Genomic DNA, 17,816 nt, shown 5'->3' on the forward strand with positions numbered 1-17,816 from the left:
TTGCACTCCAAGGTCATGCAAAGCAAAGGGAAGCTCAGGATCCTGGAGGGCATGGACCACACACTAAGACTACCTCAAAACCAGCTCCTTTCCCATTCCCTACCGGCTACCGCTCTTTCCCCAGCACTGCCAGGTGACTCCTGCTCCCCCCCTGCACACCGCAGTGGCCGATGAAGCGGAGGCACGGCCTGGACTGGCATCCCCAAAGCCACGGCGGCTGCAGCAGCAGCACAAATGGCCCTGGCACTGCAAGTGCCTGCGGCAGGGACAGGGAGGTATGGCGGCAAGCGCTCAGCACGGGGCCCCAAACACTACTCCACCCACAGCAGCGGTGCGTCCCTGTGGCACCCACAGCGAGGAGAAGCCACCTGAGGGCAGTTTTCTGATGTACCTCCAGCTTCTGTTAGAAGAATAAAAACAAAGGCGAAGGCTGTAAGACCTGCGAGCCCCCGGCGCACCACTGCGCAGTGCTGTACCATGCAGGGCTCCCCGTGCTGCGCAGCGAGGCGGGAGGCAGGCTGTGTCTAACGGTGTTGGTCCAGCAGCTCCTAGCTTTCCTAGGGGGGAGATTTTAATTTCTGCAAGAAGCTGAGTAGTTTTACACCTTTAAAAATTTAGCCTTCCCAGAGTCATCTGGATGCGAGGTCTTGGTGGGTCTCTAGATTTCAAGATGCAGCTTGGACTAAACTGTCCATGTCTGTGTCCTTGCCAGTCAGAAAGGAATTATCATTTACAAAAAGCAGCATGTTAATTCTTTTGCTGAGATATTTTTTTGTGACAAGGAGGGCTGAAAATAAACTGTGGGCAGAAAAAATTCCTTGCAGGTCCCGCAGCTACTGTGCCTGTGGTGAATACAATACAGAAACACATACACAGAGATGGCAGTGCCAGGGAGGGATCACTGAGCACTGAAGGAAGGACTGGGAAACACATTAGCAGGGACTCTCAACAGTTTGGGGACCATCAGTTGGATCAGGGTGATAGAAATAGGGAAGGAACAATGGGTACCAGAGGGGACAAGAGTCTCTCCACAGCCAGTTGTGAACTGTGGGAAGAAACAAGACCAGGAGCGTGTAGGAACAACAGGGTGAGCTTGAAGGATGGAGAGACGTGAAGTGGTCGGTCAGCCAGGGGTAAGTAGCTGGCAGATCAAAGAACTACCTCTGCAAACTGGCTGTTAATGGAGAAGAGTGCATACTCGTTGGGGGCATGGGGAAAAAAAGAAAGGAAAACTGCGAGGATGAGGGGCACGCAAAGATCTCCAAAGCACTGACGATGCTTGGGCTTTGAGAGAGTAATGAACTTAGGCCTTCTGCGTACGCTTCAATCCCTTGCTCTGCTGCTGTTCTCAGTCCCGCTCTGTCCCCACTATGAGGGCTTACAGGGATTAATGAGGTAAGATGAAACAAACAACCCGAAATAGCATCCTACACATGCCTTAAGACCCTCATTAGGAGCACACGTACATTTTGTATGTACACAGGCAGCTCTTCGCAAAGAGCTGCTCCCCCACCTGCCCTGCGGAACAGCCACACGAGCTGCAGCTGCTATTTCAGTTCTTAACTTTTCCCATTCTTCTTAAATCTGGCACTGAAAGGGGCTGCTGTTCTGGCCCTTCTTACCTCGAGGGGTCTCGTGCTCTGCAGCAATAAACAGGATCTGGGAATCTGCAGACACTTTCAAGCTTTCACACAAGAATACTGTTTGCTTTTTATGATAACTTATGTCACAATGCATGTATCTTGGTAGATCACAATGATCTACAAGTAAGCAAAATTTCACAAGGAAAAAGAAAGTAAAGGATGGTATGAGCATGATAACATGATTTTCTTAAATTTGATGCATTCCTGCAGCTGCAGCGCTGCAATTTCTCTTTCTACAGTCATGTAGAGAATCCATTGTCTCCTTTTGGTGCTCCAGAAGGTTGCATGTCCCTTGCCTACAGATGCCTGGGAATATAACTAGCAGATGCCACTTTGCCAACTGCTTGTAATCTCAGCAGCACCAAAGACTGTAAAATTCCTGGAAGTTTATTAAAGCTGCTGCCCATGGCATTGCTCACATCAGGCACCGGCTGCTGCCAAGAAAAGCATCTTGCCTATGACTCCAAATTTTATGTAAGCCCAGGGAAGACCGAATGGCAACCTGCCCATTTTCGCAGCACCTAAGCCTGAGTGAAGCCATCCAGAATCAAACATATGAAGGTTTTAATTCCCCTGTTCTGTCACTGATCATCCTGCTCAAACTGAAAGATGACTGCTGGAGTGAGGATTCTTGGGACTGGCCACCAACATGGGAAACCAGATGCCTTCTCCTCCTTCTGGAGGATGTCAGGGCAGAGGGATGAAAAGTAATAGCCTCCTCTGTGGTGTGAGGGGGGCCCTTACGGGGCCACAGAAAAGGGCCAGCCTGGTAGCCATTTAGCATGGGCAGTGTGTGAGTCCGCAGCAAGCTCTGGCATGAAACTCTGACTGTGTTCTGACATGTACACTGGTCATCTTTGCCCTGCACAAAGCCAAACGCACACGCAGCACTGTGGCCCCAAAGCATGGGTACCATTCCTGCCCTCCCGCGGGAGCCTCTCTGCCAAAGCATCCCCAAGGAGCGGCTGTGCCGACGTGGGCAGTGCATAGTAGCAGGAGTTTGCACCAAGCAATTCCCGAGAAGCCATGCACCAAGGGAACTTGCCAAAGTGCTTTCAGAAGACAGGACACTGTGGTACTCGCAGCTTTTAGTCAAGGTGTTCTGTGAATTAGCCCAAAGAAACACTGGCAGCTGCCCAGCAAAGCTACCACATTTTGATTTCTCAAAAGTAAGGTCTTATCTCCCTTTCTGAAGGGTTTCTCTAGGCCTTTTGCAAAAGCCTAGACTCAACACTTCCTAACCTTTCACCTCAGAGAAACTCTTTTGGTGGCACCTTTGGAGCTCTAAGCCAGAAGGTGCTTTTCTTTTGTCTTTTAAAGCACGTTTATACAGCAAATTAGAAGTGCAAGCCAGCCAATGTAAACACATTCTGGATGAAGCCAGCAGGCATGAGTCACACCAGCACTGAAGACAGAGCAGCTTGAGCTTCAGCACTGCTGCAACCAAAGCATAAACCCTCCAGGGACCTCTACGTACCTAGTCTAGTTGCTAACGTTACCATAGCACGTGTGAAAGCCCGTCACGTATTTGTCATTATTCTTACTCAGGCCAGTTACAAGAGCACTAACACAGGCTCTGATCCCTCACACTGCTGCTTTGCTGACAAGGCATGCACATTTTCCTTCTTTGCCTGCCTGGAGTCCCAGATCAGATGCACTGGGTCCCAGCGCTGGAAAATTACTGCTGTCCTTTGCTGCTGCAGGGAGTGCTGTCACCTGAGACATTGCGTGGCTCTGCGGTCCTGATAGAAGGACGTCTTTGCCTGTGTTGCTGCTGTGCGCCATCTCCAGCTCCCCACCCCCAGGCAGGAAGCTGGAGGTTCCCAGCTGTGGCAGGAAGAGGCGGATGCTCTGTAGATGCCTGCGAGCTGGCACCACACCAGGGGACAGGAGTTCGATGGCAAGCCGGCGCGTTGTACTGCTTGCGGTTTGAGCGGTTGAATTGGCAAACATCACCCCAAACAAACAAAATGAGTCAGGGTCCCATTTTGCAGCTCCCTGGGCTTACGAGCCTTACCTACGCTATTAGACAAGCGATTGTGCCGGCTAATCTTACTCCAGCGATCAGCAGGGCTGTCCAGATCACTAAGGCCAAGCGAGTGTGGTTTCCATGTGACTTCAGGCAGAAGTACAGCAAAAATCTCAGCTCTTTGGGCTGCCTCTGGCTTTTGCAAGTGCCACTACATTACTGTTGGCCTTCAGCCAAGGTTTCCATTTAAGCTTGACCAAGCTTATAGCAAATCCCTGCTGCATCAGAAGCAAGCTCTTTTTCAGTTCAGCGGCTAGATGCGTCACTTCTGTGCTGTGTGCCGCCTTCTCCCCCTCCTGTTCTCTGGTTAAGCAGGCAAAGGAGAAGTCGCTGCTTCCCAGCCACCCTCTCCCCATCCCCTAGCATGCCCGGTGTGGATCTTGGCTGGCATTAACACCGATGGGCCAGAAATGGAGACTTGGAGCAAACCCCAGGCAGCTGCCTTCCAAAGCAGTGAGTGATCCCTGGTCACTTTTAGGAAGGCAAAGATGGCAGCATCAGTCTTCCAGAAGAGGCTGTTCCTTCTGGATCCTTCCCTCACCTCCCCAAGCTGCCCAAGCCCTGGGAGGACAGGGGTTTGGATGCACCCCTCCGTGCAGCCATCTTTCTCCTCTGTGCATGAGGGTAATAAATGGGTGCTTTGGTACCCAATTTGCAATAGCTAAATACTCTTCTGATTTAGCCCATAAAAGCTACAGACAAACAGGAGCAAATCCTAAACAAAACCACAGAGCGATGTTTGAAGAAAAGGTAGTGTTCATCACTGTAATGTATTTTACATAAATTTTTTTAAATGTTAGGAAATTATTCTTCCCCGTGGAAAATACAGATTATAAATCACCCTTCTGTTCTTAATTTTTCTTAATGCAACTACAGTTAAAAGAAGCATAAACAGACCTGCCTCAAAACGCTGAAAGCTGAAAAATATACTAGTTCTTGAATTTTCAATAAAACAAAACTAAACCTTTTTAAAAAACATCAGTTATTTAGACAAAGCTGTTTTCACTCCATCTAGAAACATTTTCTACTATTTGTACTGTAAACATGAAAAAAATGGGATAACTGGTCAAAGGAAATCATCCTTCTGTTACTTTTTAATGCATAGCTTGCTCTTCCCAAGGCTGATAATTTTCTAGCCTTTCTTCTCATAAGCATTTACAAAAGTTGTAAGAAGTCCCTCGCCACCATGGATTTATTTCTGACCCCAGAAGGTCTGTGCCTTGATACTGTGAATAGGCTGGTGGACCAAGAAAAGGAGCTAAAATGCATGTTTTAAATTACAGCTACAATTCAAACAGGTCATTTTAAATTGAGACTGATTAAAAGCTTGAGAGAAAAACATTAAAGACCACAGTATATAATAACAACTTACAACCAAACAGATGTTGCTAATCAAAAGAGCAAGTGGCTCCGGTTTCACAGTTTAAAGATACTGATTTTAATACTGACCAACAGGTGTGTCCTCCGAAAGGCTGAGAAGTGCCATGTTCCCGTTCGTGCTTCTGGCTCCATTATCGAAGAAATAGGGGGCATAATTTGCCTGAACTGCAATTAAAACAAAACAGAAGGCAAAGAAAAGCATTTTGTAGGTGGCAGTTATTTGGCTTTGTTGCCTGACTCTCAGTAACCAGGAGCTGTTTTGGGAATACTATGAGTGTGTCACATACCCAGTTGCTGCAACGGACTTTCAGAAATATATCCATACAGATTTTTTAATAAAATTACTCCTACATGCCACTGTGCCAGTATTCATACAGCAGCAAATAGAGAGTATATGAAAAAAAAACAAAACCAAAACAAACAAAAAAAATCCACCAACCAAAACCAACAGAAACAAAACAAGTAGCAGGATCTCTCTAAAACATCTCCATCAGTTCTAGACAGCTTGCAACGACTGTACACCTCTCCCCTGCTCTACACATGCAAGTCTGAAATTTTCCCAGTGCCTCGGTACCTTACCCAGTATTCTAAACACATTCTGTCTTAAAATTACGCCTACTGCATGAGCAATTAGCCATAATTAAATAGTTACTTACTTGCTGCCAGACAACAGCAAACAAAGTTAAAAAAAAAAAACAAGAAACAACAAATTAGTTGTCATTCTACTGACTGACTGTTAAGAGATTCAAAATAACCCCTTGGAAACAAAACTCCAAATACATTAACACAGAGGGTGACATTTGCAGGGGGAACAGTTGCCAAGGAAAATATTTCAGGACATTATCACATCAGTAAAGATTATTACTGGATTTAAGGTTGTGCCTGCATCCTCCTGTATTTTTATTTAACAAAGTGATTCTTGTACTCACCCAGGCAAACGTGCATCAAACTGAGAAGTAAGGAGGGGCTGAAATGCCTTACATGCTTCATCCCACTGAAGAATGGGCCAATTTTTATCTCTGCTTCAAGGGATTGGGATATATATTTTCCTCTCTGAAAGGTCCAGGAAAGTGTCCTTCAGACTGATGTAGTGAAGAAATGTGCAAGAGGCAGTTAACAGATGCTAAGATGTTAAGCGGATGACACGTCTTAATTTCTGAGGAATTTAAAGAAGCTCCTTCCTACCACTTAATTAGACCAATTACTTTGCAGGGAGCTGTGGGACTCATTTCTGAGACAAGATTTGGAGGAATCAGTGTAACTCTCATAGGCTCTGCTGTTAGTACTGTATTTGTGCTGTCCAAACACACAAGTCAGAGAGAAGATAAAGTAGAAAGCTGTTTTCTTTCTGAACTCTGTCTTTAGTTCTCCAAGCCGGTATTGTGTTTGTGAGAACTACACCAGATTTTCGTTTATTTTAGCTTTGATAATCTTGAGAAACTACAGAGGCAGAAAATCTAACATTAGTAACAAACAGTAAATGTAATTGTTACTGTTTTAAAGGAAAACCACAATTATGATAGCAAAAAATACAGCAAAATTGCCTACCAAAAATGCAGAAGTCAAAAATGTTCTTTTCATGAGCTGGCCTGATCATCTAGTTCTTAAACTGCATGAATTTCTGAAAGCATCTTTTACATTCAGCAGGTAATTTTTCACCAACATACTAAACAGTGTATTTAACACTGTATTTAACTAAACAGTGTGGAAAAAAAATGACAAAGTAGCTTTAGTTCATTGCTTGGTTTGGTTTTCTGCACATAAAAGGTGTTTATTTAAAATATCTGTCATCCAATAATTGATAGCATTAACAAATCAGCCAGTCTGGGAAGTTGTTCACAGGCAAAGCTTTTGGCTGCTTAAAAGGAACTTTATCAGTGGTGATACTTCGCCTCCAATCAAGGAGATGTTTACATAGCGGCTTAGCTGTTTAAACTTCACCCGAGGTAAAGCACTTGCCCTTTAAGGATGTGTTCACTAATGGAGTTTCCTGCTTTTTAATTAATAGCCTGCGTGAAAGCAGTGTCTAAGAAATTAATCAGTCAAAGAGCTTTCTGTTGCAGCGCTTGAAAAGATGAAGCTTTTTTCCTGGCAGAGACCCTTGACACCAGCAGTGACTCGCTGCCTGCAGCATGGGTGCTGGTGGGATGGGTGCTGGAGGGATGGGTGCTGGTGGGATGGGAGCAGCTGCCAGCACCCTGGCAGCCTGTGCCCACACACAGGTCTCTGACAGAGGTCACTGCTGGATGACTCGATGGTGCCGCCAAGCCCTCAGCGCCTTCTCATGGCTGGAGGCCATTCCTGCTATGGCAGTGCTGCTTGGCCGTGCCGAGCGCCCAGGTCGCATGCAGCTCTGTGGGATGCTGCCTGTCCCGCGTGTGTCCGGCTGGGCAGCAGGCAGGCAACCACTGCTCCCTCGGGAACAGGCTGGGGACATGGAAAGCAAGTGCAGAGCTAGGAAGTAGCTTCAGACTGGGCAAGAGCAGAGATTTTTGGCTTCCTAATTATCCATGTGTTTTATCATTATTTGCTAAGGTTTTGGAAAAGAGGAGGTAAGTGTTCCCTAGACCTAACCCTATGGACAGTCTGCCTTCCATCCCCAGCCTGCGGGGTGCTGAGCTAAAGGTGGGCAGTGCTCCGGGGCTACCTCTCATCACACATACGGGAGAGGGACAGGCTGGGCAGTTTCTATGTATTTTTCCTACAGAGGGAGCTGGCAGTTAGATCCCGCTGCATATGTATAGCATACCTTACCCACCAGCTGCTGAAACGGCAGGTAAAGGAATGATGGAGGGGGCTGTGGCAGAGAAGCCTTGCTGCAGCTGCAGTGCTGTGATGCCCCTGCGCTGCCGGCAGGGCAGTTCTGCACCTCCAGGTTCCCCTGGACCTGCTGGGAGGGCAGCTCTGCCTGCAGAACACATCAGCCGTAAGGCTCCCAGAAGGGTAAAAGTAAAACTTTTGGGCACAGTATTAAGAAAACTCACCATCCGTAGTAGAACTTGGCAGAGGATGGTACAGAGAGCAAAAGCCTAAAAAGGTGCCTTAAGGGATTAGACAAATTAATGAAGGTTAGGTTCATCGGTGATGAGCAAATGCGATGATACAGGTGCAAACCCTGGCTCGGTAAGGTACTAAATTACCAACTGCCAGAAGCTCAAAAGTTAAACCAGGGGAAAGCTGTTTGCCATCTTGGTCTTTTTCTAACCCTCTCCTACAAGACCAGACTTTAGGTGTGACTCCATATGCCTGCTCCTGTAGAGCAGCGTTTGCAGAGGCTCCGTGCCGAACCAACGTGTGACTTCAGCAGCGGCCTGGGAAGCTCAGGGGAACCTGCAGCAGGCAACTAAGAAAAACAAATGTATTTTTAGTGTGTTTCAATTCACATTATGTGGATCCAAAGCTGAAAACTGTGTGGGAGGGGATACACATATAGAAGATGGATATAAATGTAGTCCCTGTTACAGATTTAACCATGTCACCACTGTCAAAAGTGATATTAAACTCCTGATAAAATTACAGAAATGCACCTGCGTGGTGCCCGAAAGGAAACATAAATAGCAGCTAAATGTCCTCTCACCTGCCTCCTCAATCTGGAGCTAGCAACACACTTTTTTTCTACAGAGTATTTTCCTAGAAAAAGTGATGGAGAGCTCTTGTCAAAGTTAATAGCTATCTGTTCCCCTGGTTGCATCCCCTGGGGATCTAAATCTCTAGGGCCTGCATCTCCAAGGAAGCAAAATATCTCACTCCTCCTGAATTTCAATGAGTTTGATCTCTTAATCCCCTTAGAATTTGAAAACCTAGCTAATACATGCCTATGCACGCTCAGATACGTACCTAACACAGCAACACTCTGACAGAATATTTTTTTCGGTCAGAAAATATGCTTTGATCAAAGCTAATACAGCTCATGGAGCCAGGCTGATTTTGATGAATTTTTTCCTTTGGAAGAAAAGGGGCAGGAGAGGGTTTCAGGAGAGCAATATATTCTGTCCCAATCATTTTAGGAATGGAAGGACCCCTCTCTATATATAGAAGAAACTTTCTGCTTCATATATTTTTAGCATATCAAGTAGCAAGAAACATAAAAAAAGAATGAAATATGCCCATCTGATCTGAAACAATTAGCTTCCCAGGGCGTTCTGTTTGTTTACTATTCAGCATGAAAACAAATCTAGAAAGATCCAGTATTTTCAGAACAAAACTTCTGGGTTTGGGCCACTGATTAACAATATCTACTCCAGTTTTTTAGAAAACATGAATTTTTACAAAATAAAAACTTAAACATTGAAGGACACTACAATAATGCAATGAATATTTTTGTGGAATTCACCCCTTCTGGCCGTAGCTTGGGCGGTACTGGTGGTACTGGTGCAGCATGGCTGTAGCTGCTGCTTTGTGCATCGTGCAGCCCCCTGGGATGCTCTGAGCCATGGAGGCTCCTCTTCCCCTAACACAAACCCATACCTTCACACCGAAACCAGACCCCTCCAGGACACAGGGGCCAGACACAGAACTAACTACACATGAGCCCCTTCCAGCTCCTGCCCTCTTATCCTTGGAGTAAAAGAGGATCTTGGAAGACCTGGGCCCCAACACACTTGGTTTTCTTAGCTCTAAACCCCAATTTAAGCTTAAGACTAGTAGTCTTCCTTAAGCAAGTATGGCTGACAAGAAATGGGCTTCCACCAGTACTGAGAGCTGCCCTTTTCCTGATTCCACATCCCTGCGTATGGGAGTCATGGGCCCCACCAAGACAGCTGTTCTTGAGCCCAGTCCCAAAGCCCAACTTAAAACATAGGCCAGGCTAGAACCAGCAAGACACCAACACTAAACCGGCACATAAAGTGCCAAAAGACCACAGCCCCCCACACAAGGCAGCAATACCAGTATGAGCTCAGGGCTTCCCCCGCTGCAGGCTGGGAGGAGGTCTGCAAGGAGCTGGGAGGAGGTCTGCAAGGAGCAAGTGCCCCAATCCAGCACTGGCATCCCAGCTGGCATGCACAGCACCCATGCTGGCAGCCAGGGCTGGGAGGGCAAAGACCGAGCTGGCGCAGAGATAAATTACTCTTTCCACATTGTGGGTGGCCCGTCCACCTCAGGGCAATCACATTAGAGCTGCCTACCTGGGGAATGCCTGCCTGGCATACAAATGTGAGGTTTCCATGAGTCGCATTTCAATCAGGTTTTGGATGCTTACATGCATTTGCAATTTAAAAATACAGAGAAACGTAAAATTAAAGAAATAACCGAGATTAAATTATCTACCACTGTTCTGCTTCCATCCGAGTTAAAAGCCCCTCTGTTCTAGACTCTGGACAATATTGGTAAGTAATGAAGTTCAAATCCATAAAATAACAACTCCAGCTACTCTTTTTCCTATGCTTGTCCTCCCATTCTGGATGCATATGACATTAAGCATTACCTTGGAACGGAATATTCAGCATTCTGTGTGTGCATTTGTGTCTGCGAATAAATTCAACACAAAAAGTGCTGCACACTTTATCTAAACCTCAGCACGTGCAGAAAGAGTCCAGCTTACACCCTGGCCTTCCCCTCTCTACATCATGTGCTAAGGAGCTGTGGGAGTTCCCATGACACCCGGAGACACCTGCACAGAGCCATTCACTCAGAACTGCTCGAGGCAATAGCCACGAAGGAGGGAAGTGGAACCTCAGCCGTTTTCAAGACCCTTCTCAAACCCCTCCCTGTTCTCACATCTTTAAAGGCAATAGGGAAGGTCTTACTTAGCTTTGAAAGCAAAGCAAGAGGAGCAGGCTGGGCCTGTGACGCACGCCACAGGCCAGAAAGGCACCCTAACAGCCCTGAGCTTGGCACAGCTGTAACCGCAGCTGGGCTGTTCCTTGCACACTGAAGGGTCAGTCCATGAGCAAGTCCCATGGCATGGAGCAAGCAACAGTTGTCCAAGCTGGTCTGCAAACATCTTCACAGCAGCAGGATGTGCGAAGGTAAATTCCATGTAACACACACACTTGTTGCTTGGATGTTTGCTCCCTGGCTGGGACCTGGGCAGAGGGCATAGTGCTCTCTGTTTCAGTGCAAGCAGAGAGATGAGACAGAGTCAAACGCACAATTCCCACCACAAACAAAACACAACACTTGTGTCTCTCCGAACTACATCACTCCTCCCTTTCAAAATCTCCCCCCAGAGGACTGAGAGACGATTTATACTGGGGCACATCACTGTTCTCCACCAAATTCCGATACTACAGAGCACAAATGATGGTGAAAACCCAGGAACAACTGTTGATGACTGTTTCAGATTACTTTTTCTGGCAGTGAAGTATTTTACATGAGCTATCCTTCGCATTTTCCTAGCACAACAACATACCTTCTGTCTGGCTGCCAAGAGAAACTGTGGGAAGTGCTGGGGGATCCACAGGAACTGATCCAGTCTGATGGCAGGAGAGAAGAGCCCAAAGTCCCTCAGATGTCTTCACTGTCCATCGCTATCTCTATGTTTTGAATTACCAACTATAAGAGGGGAGTGGGCTTACAATACCATTGCGCAGTAGGAACAGCAAAAGAGAAACACTCCCATGGTTTTGGTGGTTAAATCTAACCAGACACACATGCTTGAGCCCTTGGCCACGATCACCAGACTCTGATCTTCCCTGTTGCCAGAACAAATATGCCACCTCCTATATAAGAGTTTATGCATCTCTCCACAGCCCACTCCCATCACTTGGGGTATGCAAATTTGTTAAAACAACATGGAATTCTTTTATAGTCCTGCAACATTCAGATGCAAACCAACAAACACCTCTTTCTCCCTCTAACTGGGTTAGTCTCTTGTTATTCATTGAGCGAGTTTATCACTTTTACATCTGCAAGGAAAATGGTCTCATTGTTACAGTTCTGACTCATGGGGGTCTAAGTTCAGTTTTCATCTCTACCACAGTCAATCTATAAATAATTAGCCTAAGATCATAAAATTCACATTAAAGTAATCAAAAGACAGTGATGTGACCACTAATGAACTTGGTCTAATTTATAAACCTCTCTCAGCTCAGCAATAGAAAGCTGGAAGTGATACTCTGCTGTTTGTGGAGTTTAAAGACCAACATGACCTGTGACTCAGTGGCCTACACACACTTTTTTATATTGCAGCTCCACGGAGCAGCTATGCTAAACCTCAGCAGTATACAGGGGGCTGGTAAAACCCTGGACAGAATCACAGAATCATAGACAAGTTTGGTCTGGAAGGGATCTTCAAAGGTCACCTAGTCCAAACTGCTCTGCAGTGAGCCTGGACACCTTCAACTAGACTGGGTTGCTCAGAGCCCCGTCCAACCTGGCCTTGAGCGTTTCCAGGGATGGGGCATCTACCACCTCCCTGGGCAACCTGCTCCAGTGTTCCACCACCCTTGTTGAAAGAAATTCCTTCCTTGTACCTAGTCTGATAAAACACACACCATGAGGAAGACTGGTAACTCAACTGATACAGGAAGACACTCCCCACAAAACAGAAGAAAAACATTCTTCATTTGTGGAAAGGAAAACCAAGATTTAGAGAGGGACTACAAGCATCTGACCACAAGTATTATGTCAACTTGAACCTCCTTGGATGCTTTGGAAATTCTGGGACAAAGTTTAGGCAAACAAGTGATTCAAGCTTGCACACAAACTGCAGTTTCTTCAGGCAAGATGTAGCACATTATCTTTGTCCTTGATGTGGTAAATCTTGGCAAAATCCACGTAACCAGAGGCTTGATCTCCTTTTAAGAGCTAGGTTTTCTGGTACTTGGTTATGCCTCAGTGTCAGAAGGCCATTTTTTTTTGGTTTGGTTTCATCATTTTTAAGAATTGCATACACCTTTAGACTGTATGTGATCTACTTTTGCTCCCTTATGTCTATAAAGAAATCAGAGAACTTATAAATTAAGACTCACATGTCAAAACTAGCAACCTTTGTCTTGGACTTTGACAAAGTATCTCAATTATTAGGATCAGTAAAAAATTTCCATCCATCATCAGTTTTTCTAATATGCAAATCAGGTTTTGGTTTTAAACATTTTCACCTTCATTCTTTGGGAACATGTTCGTATTACACTAAAGCCACATTTCATTTTGAAATATTTTAATTTTTTTTCATAAATTTTGATTTAATATTATTCCACAGAGAAACTGAAAATATCAGGAGGAACGAAACATAGATTCCCTCCAGCCCTTTCCAGGTAGAAAACCCTCTGTTTTCCATCCTGCTGTACTGACAGTTACTGGCAGAACCCCCCGCTCCAGCCATTTGTGAGGGGTGGGTACACTCTTTGTTGCGATGTGAGCAGAGGAGGAAAGAAAGAAGGGGGTAACTTTGTTGGGGATAAGCAGGAAAGCCACAGAAATCGAGACCACAAGCCTTCTCCCAGCTCTGCAGCCTCCTGTTCATCCTGCACACGTTTCGCTGTGCATTCCCTCCCACCTCCCAGCCTGATCTCATATTTGATCGAGAGGAAAGCCAGCCTCCGTTATCCTCCAGAATGCACCTTTTTTCTCTTGCAGGCACCTCTCCCATTGCCCCTCTGATGGAGGCTGCCAAGCCTGGACCTGTGCGACGTGCAGCGGGACTACGCGGAGCCCTCCGGCAGCGAGGAGCAGCTGTGGAGGTGGCACACCAGCTCCCCTCCCACAGGCATGCCATCCCCAGCCCAGGCACCCCCGGCTCTCTTATCAGCACTGTACCCAGCTCTTCACAAGCCAAAAAAGCTTCCCACTCTCAGACATTAATGAAGGATTACTGATAAATTAACAGAAAGAAAATGCGTCCCTGAATAATCGTAATAATTCTGCCCCCAACTGTTTTGGAGTAGTCCCATTGCTGAACGTGGGATATGTACTCACATATCTACATACATGCAACATCCTCATGCTAGCCTTTGAATTTCTTTCAGGCTATTTTCTTGTATTCTGCATACATTTGACATACAAAACAATAAACACAGGAAGAAACTTCTCATATTTTCCAAACGGATAGCAAGGCTTTCTACAAGAGCATCGTATCCGTACACATTCTCATATCTGTGAAAATGCACTTTATAATCATGACCAGATCTGAGGGTGAGAGCTTTTTAAAAATAAAGAACCCAGACTGGAAGTCTACCTGCAGTAAAAACCGTTTATCTGTGTTCACTCCCACTGCCAGGAAAAGCTAGAAGGAAGTCTGAAGTCTTGTTCCAGTAACTGTTAGCGAAGTGCTCTTGTGAGGTTACAAGACAGACCTCGAAGGAGGAAAGACTCACTCTATTGTTTAACTGTGCACAGACCGAGACCAAATTATGGAGGTATGTATGCTCAGTATTTCATAAGGCACAAAATAATGTCAGATTTTCCTACCTCTAACTCCTCAAATGGCCTGATATAGTTGAGTCAGACCAGAATCTCCCCTTGCTGGGGGAATGCTTTAAATGCCAAACTCCATACATATATCTAAATAAACCAAATTTTCATAAACCCCAGTTTACTGGACTTCTGATAGCATTTCTGCTAGGCACAAACTGCGAGAAATGACTCACCGCACTGCATCAAGAATCAATAAAAGTTACCCAGGCAGCAGAGCAAACACACCAAGGCAATGGTGTCGGAACAGGAAGCACCCAGGGCTCCTTATGACAAAGTGGTCTTAAAAACTGAGTAACGCCATTCGGTGAGGTCAGCCAGCCCCATTATTTCGCATACCACAACACATTTAATGCCACGCTACAGTTTTATACAACGCTGCCGTGAAGGAACCACGACCATGATGTCCTTATCTCTGCAGGAATTAACAAGTGACAATGGGAGGGAAAACAAGAGGGAGAGCAAACACCTAACATCCAGCAGTGTTAGCATTTCCACAGCGAGTTTCAAACAGATGTCAAAGTCCTTCCCAACAAAAAGTGGTGTTTTGTGGGTTTTTTTATCCTTTTTTTTTTTTTCCAGATAAAGAGACAGTGCTTTCATCCCTTCAGAAAAGATGCTACTTTGCCAAACAAAAATCTCAGAGCAGTTGCCTGCACGATTTATCATAAGTTATCGTCATTCATTGTCAGTGTGGGTGGCAGCAGAGAAGGCTTAGGGAATTCCTGGGAAAAAGAAGTAACTTTCGCAGTGCTTCATCTGAGATATGGCTCCTCCTCATTGTAGTCTGCCGAAGAGTGTTTTATAGTGTTTGCAGGTAACTGGGGGAAGCAGAACACTTGCCACAGCTGCTAAGCAATTAAGTTCCTGCTAAGCCACTTTACTAGCTTTGAGGCTTTTAAAGACCACTGCAAAATCCATTTACAATTCAGTAACCTTGCTTCTTTGGAAGCTACATATCACTCTCCTCATTTTATTTTGACAGGGATAGAAAAAGAACAAATAGTGCCTAGAATATCCAGGTATATTTAGATAGCCTACATTCACTTCGGCAGAATGATCTCTGATGGATGTGGTGCCACGGAGCGTGACACAGATCTGTGTGAAGGATGCCATTTAGCAGCAGACAGACAGTCCAAGTTATTTATGGAAGAACTAGTATTGTTCATTGTTTTGCTTGTAAAAATTGTACGTATAACTCAGAGTTGGGGTGTGAATAACGAATGAATCAAGATTTTATAGTTTACTCTGTGCGGCTGAGAAAAATAACAAGACTTGTCAAGGCAGAGGAAAGATATGTTTGTGTTCTCCCCATAAATCCGGCTGCTGTGCATGCCACGGACGTCACTGCATAGATGCCCTGCTTACAAGGCAGTAATATAACTTGTTGAACCAGGGGATGTATGAGAATTAAACATGCTCCTTTCACTGCCACGTATAACCAAACTCAGCTGTTCAGTAGAGCAGTGGCGTGAACGCAGAGACTGCAGGTGAGCTAAAGCCCTTGCTAGAGGTCAGCTCTAGCCCACACCAGCACTTCAGCCACAGGGGCTGCTGCCATCCCTGCGTTTTACTCAGGTAAACGCGTGACGCAGTGGTTGCAGATGGGTCTTCCTATGACCTCTCGTAGGAATGCAGGTGTGTGCCTTAACCATCCTCAGCAGGGAATCCCACAGCACAGCAACTCTCAAACCGGACTAAGCGCTGCGGTACTTACCACATCGGGATCTGGCGGATCCAGCTGGCTGGGGCACAGCTCAGCCTTTGCCTTCAGTTGCCGTAATGAGAGGAAATCTGAGCGTCCAGGCCACCTTACACCAAAGCAGAGCTTGTCCTCAGCCTAGAAAGCAGGATGTATTTCAATACGTTTTCCATCTATAAGAAGGGATCTAAACACTCAGCTTTGATGTAATTTACTTCACAAACTCGCAGAGCTACTGCTCCATTCCCATATACACTTTCCAGCAACGGTCTAGCCTTTGCCTGCAGAGGTTTCCACAGCCCATAGTCCTGCATGTATGTCAGTTCTGAAAACAAGTAGTTTAACCTGGCTGGAACCTGGAGGTTGGCTCTTCATACCTACTATCTCTACCTTATGAGTACTGTGCTCTTACCACCTCCTCCCTGTACACCTTCAAGTACTTTATCTCAAAGTACTGTGGTTATTCGAATACTTTTTTTTTTTTTTTTTGCAGCAATATGTCAATAAAATAAAACAATAGAACTATATGGCAAGAGTATCAACAACATGTTAATTTGAGGAATGAATTAAATATGTGGGAACAGACTTCCACACCTGGCAACTGAGATTACACAATCTGAAGCTATTGCAGTGAAGGCTGAAATACAAATTAAATGACAGAAAAATCCCCGCTCGCGCTGTGACTTTAAGATGATCATATGGTGCCTTGAAACAGGGATGCTCAAATCCTGTAACTGAAACTGTCCTTAGTCGTGGTGGTTTGACCCAGGCTGGGCGCCAGGCACCCACCAAAGCTGCTCCATCACCCCCCTCCTCAGCTGGGCAGGGGAGAGAACGTATAACGAAAGGCTCGTGGGGTGAGAAGGACAGGGAGGTCACTCACCAGTCACTGTCACGGGCAACACAGGCTCGACTTGGGGAAGTTAAATTTATTACCAATCAAGTCAGAGCAGGATAACGAGAACTAAACCCCAAAACTTAAAAGCACCTTCCCCCACCCCTCCCTTCTTCCCAGGCTCAACCTCACCCCCCATGTTTGTCCCGTCTCCCGCTCATGGCACAGGGGGACAGGGAATGGGGCTGGGGTCAGTCCCTCACACGCTGTCTCTGCCACCCCTTCCCCACCCTGGGGAGGGTCCTCGCACCCTGCCCTGCCCCAGCGTGGGTCCCCCCGTGGGTGCAGCCCCTCAGGCACACGCTGCCCCAGCCAGGGTCCCCGCGGGGTCCCAGCCTCCTGCAGGCACCCCCCTGCTCTGGTGTGGGACCCTCCCGGGCTGCAGGTGGGGATCTGCTCCTCCATGGACCCCCACGGGCTGAGGGCACAGCCTGCCTCACCGTGGGCTGCACCGCGGGCTGCGGGGGAACCTCTGCCCCGGTGCCTGGAGCCCCCCCTGCCCCTCCTGCGTGATCTGGGGCTGCAGGGCGGCTGCTCTCACACAGTCTCACTCCTCCCTCTGACTGCAATTTCCCACACCCCTTCTTAAATACACTACCCCAGAGGCACTGCACTGTTGCTGATGGGCTCGGTCTTGGCCAGCAGTGGGTCCATCTCGGAGCCGGCTGGCATTGGCTCCATTGGGCATGGAGGAAGCTTCTGGCACCTTCACACAGAAGCCACCCCTGCATCCCCCTCACTACCAAAACCTTGCTGCACAAACCCACTACATTAGTACAAAAATAACATCTGGAAACAATAAATGCAATGCAG

General features: G+C 46.5%; 1 protein-coding gene across 3 annotated transcripts in view; it reads right to left on the reverse strand.

Annotated features, from left to right (window-relative positions):
- The window catches only part of CDHR1 (cadherin related family member 1), a 51,326-nt gene extending 45,176 nt beyond the window's left edge, over positions 1-6,150 (reverse strand). For 2 of the 3 annotated variants that reach the window (XM_040607354.1, XM_040607356.1), the window contains exons 1-3: positions 5,982-6,150; positions 5,709-5,711; positions 5,122-5,217 (exon numbers count right to left, since the gene is read on the reverse strand). In XM_040607354.1, the coding sequence (XP_040463288.1) occupies positions 5,122-5,217; positions 5,709-5,711; positions 5,982-6,042 (160 nt within the window). In that variant the 5' untranslated portion in view covers positions 6,043-6,150. The remainder of the gene's footprint in view (positions 1-5,121; positions 5,218-5,708; positions 5,712-5,981) is intronic. The other variant, XM_040607355.1, reaches the window with a different exon arrangement.
- Positions 6,151-17,816: the final 11,666 nt, after the last annotated feature.

The sequence above is a fragment of the Falco naumanni genome, chromosome 9 (assembly GCF_017639655.2).
Source record: "Falco naumanni isolate bFalNau1 chromosome 9, bFalNau1.pat, whole genome shotgun sequence".
In the NCBI taxonomy this organism is placed as follows: domain Eukaryota; kingdom Metazoa; phylum Chordata; class Aves; order Falconiformes; family Falconidae; genus Falco; species Falco naumanni.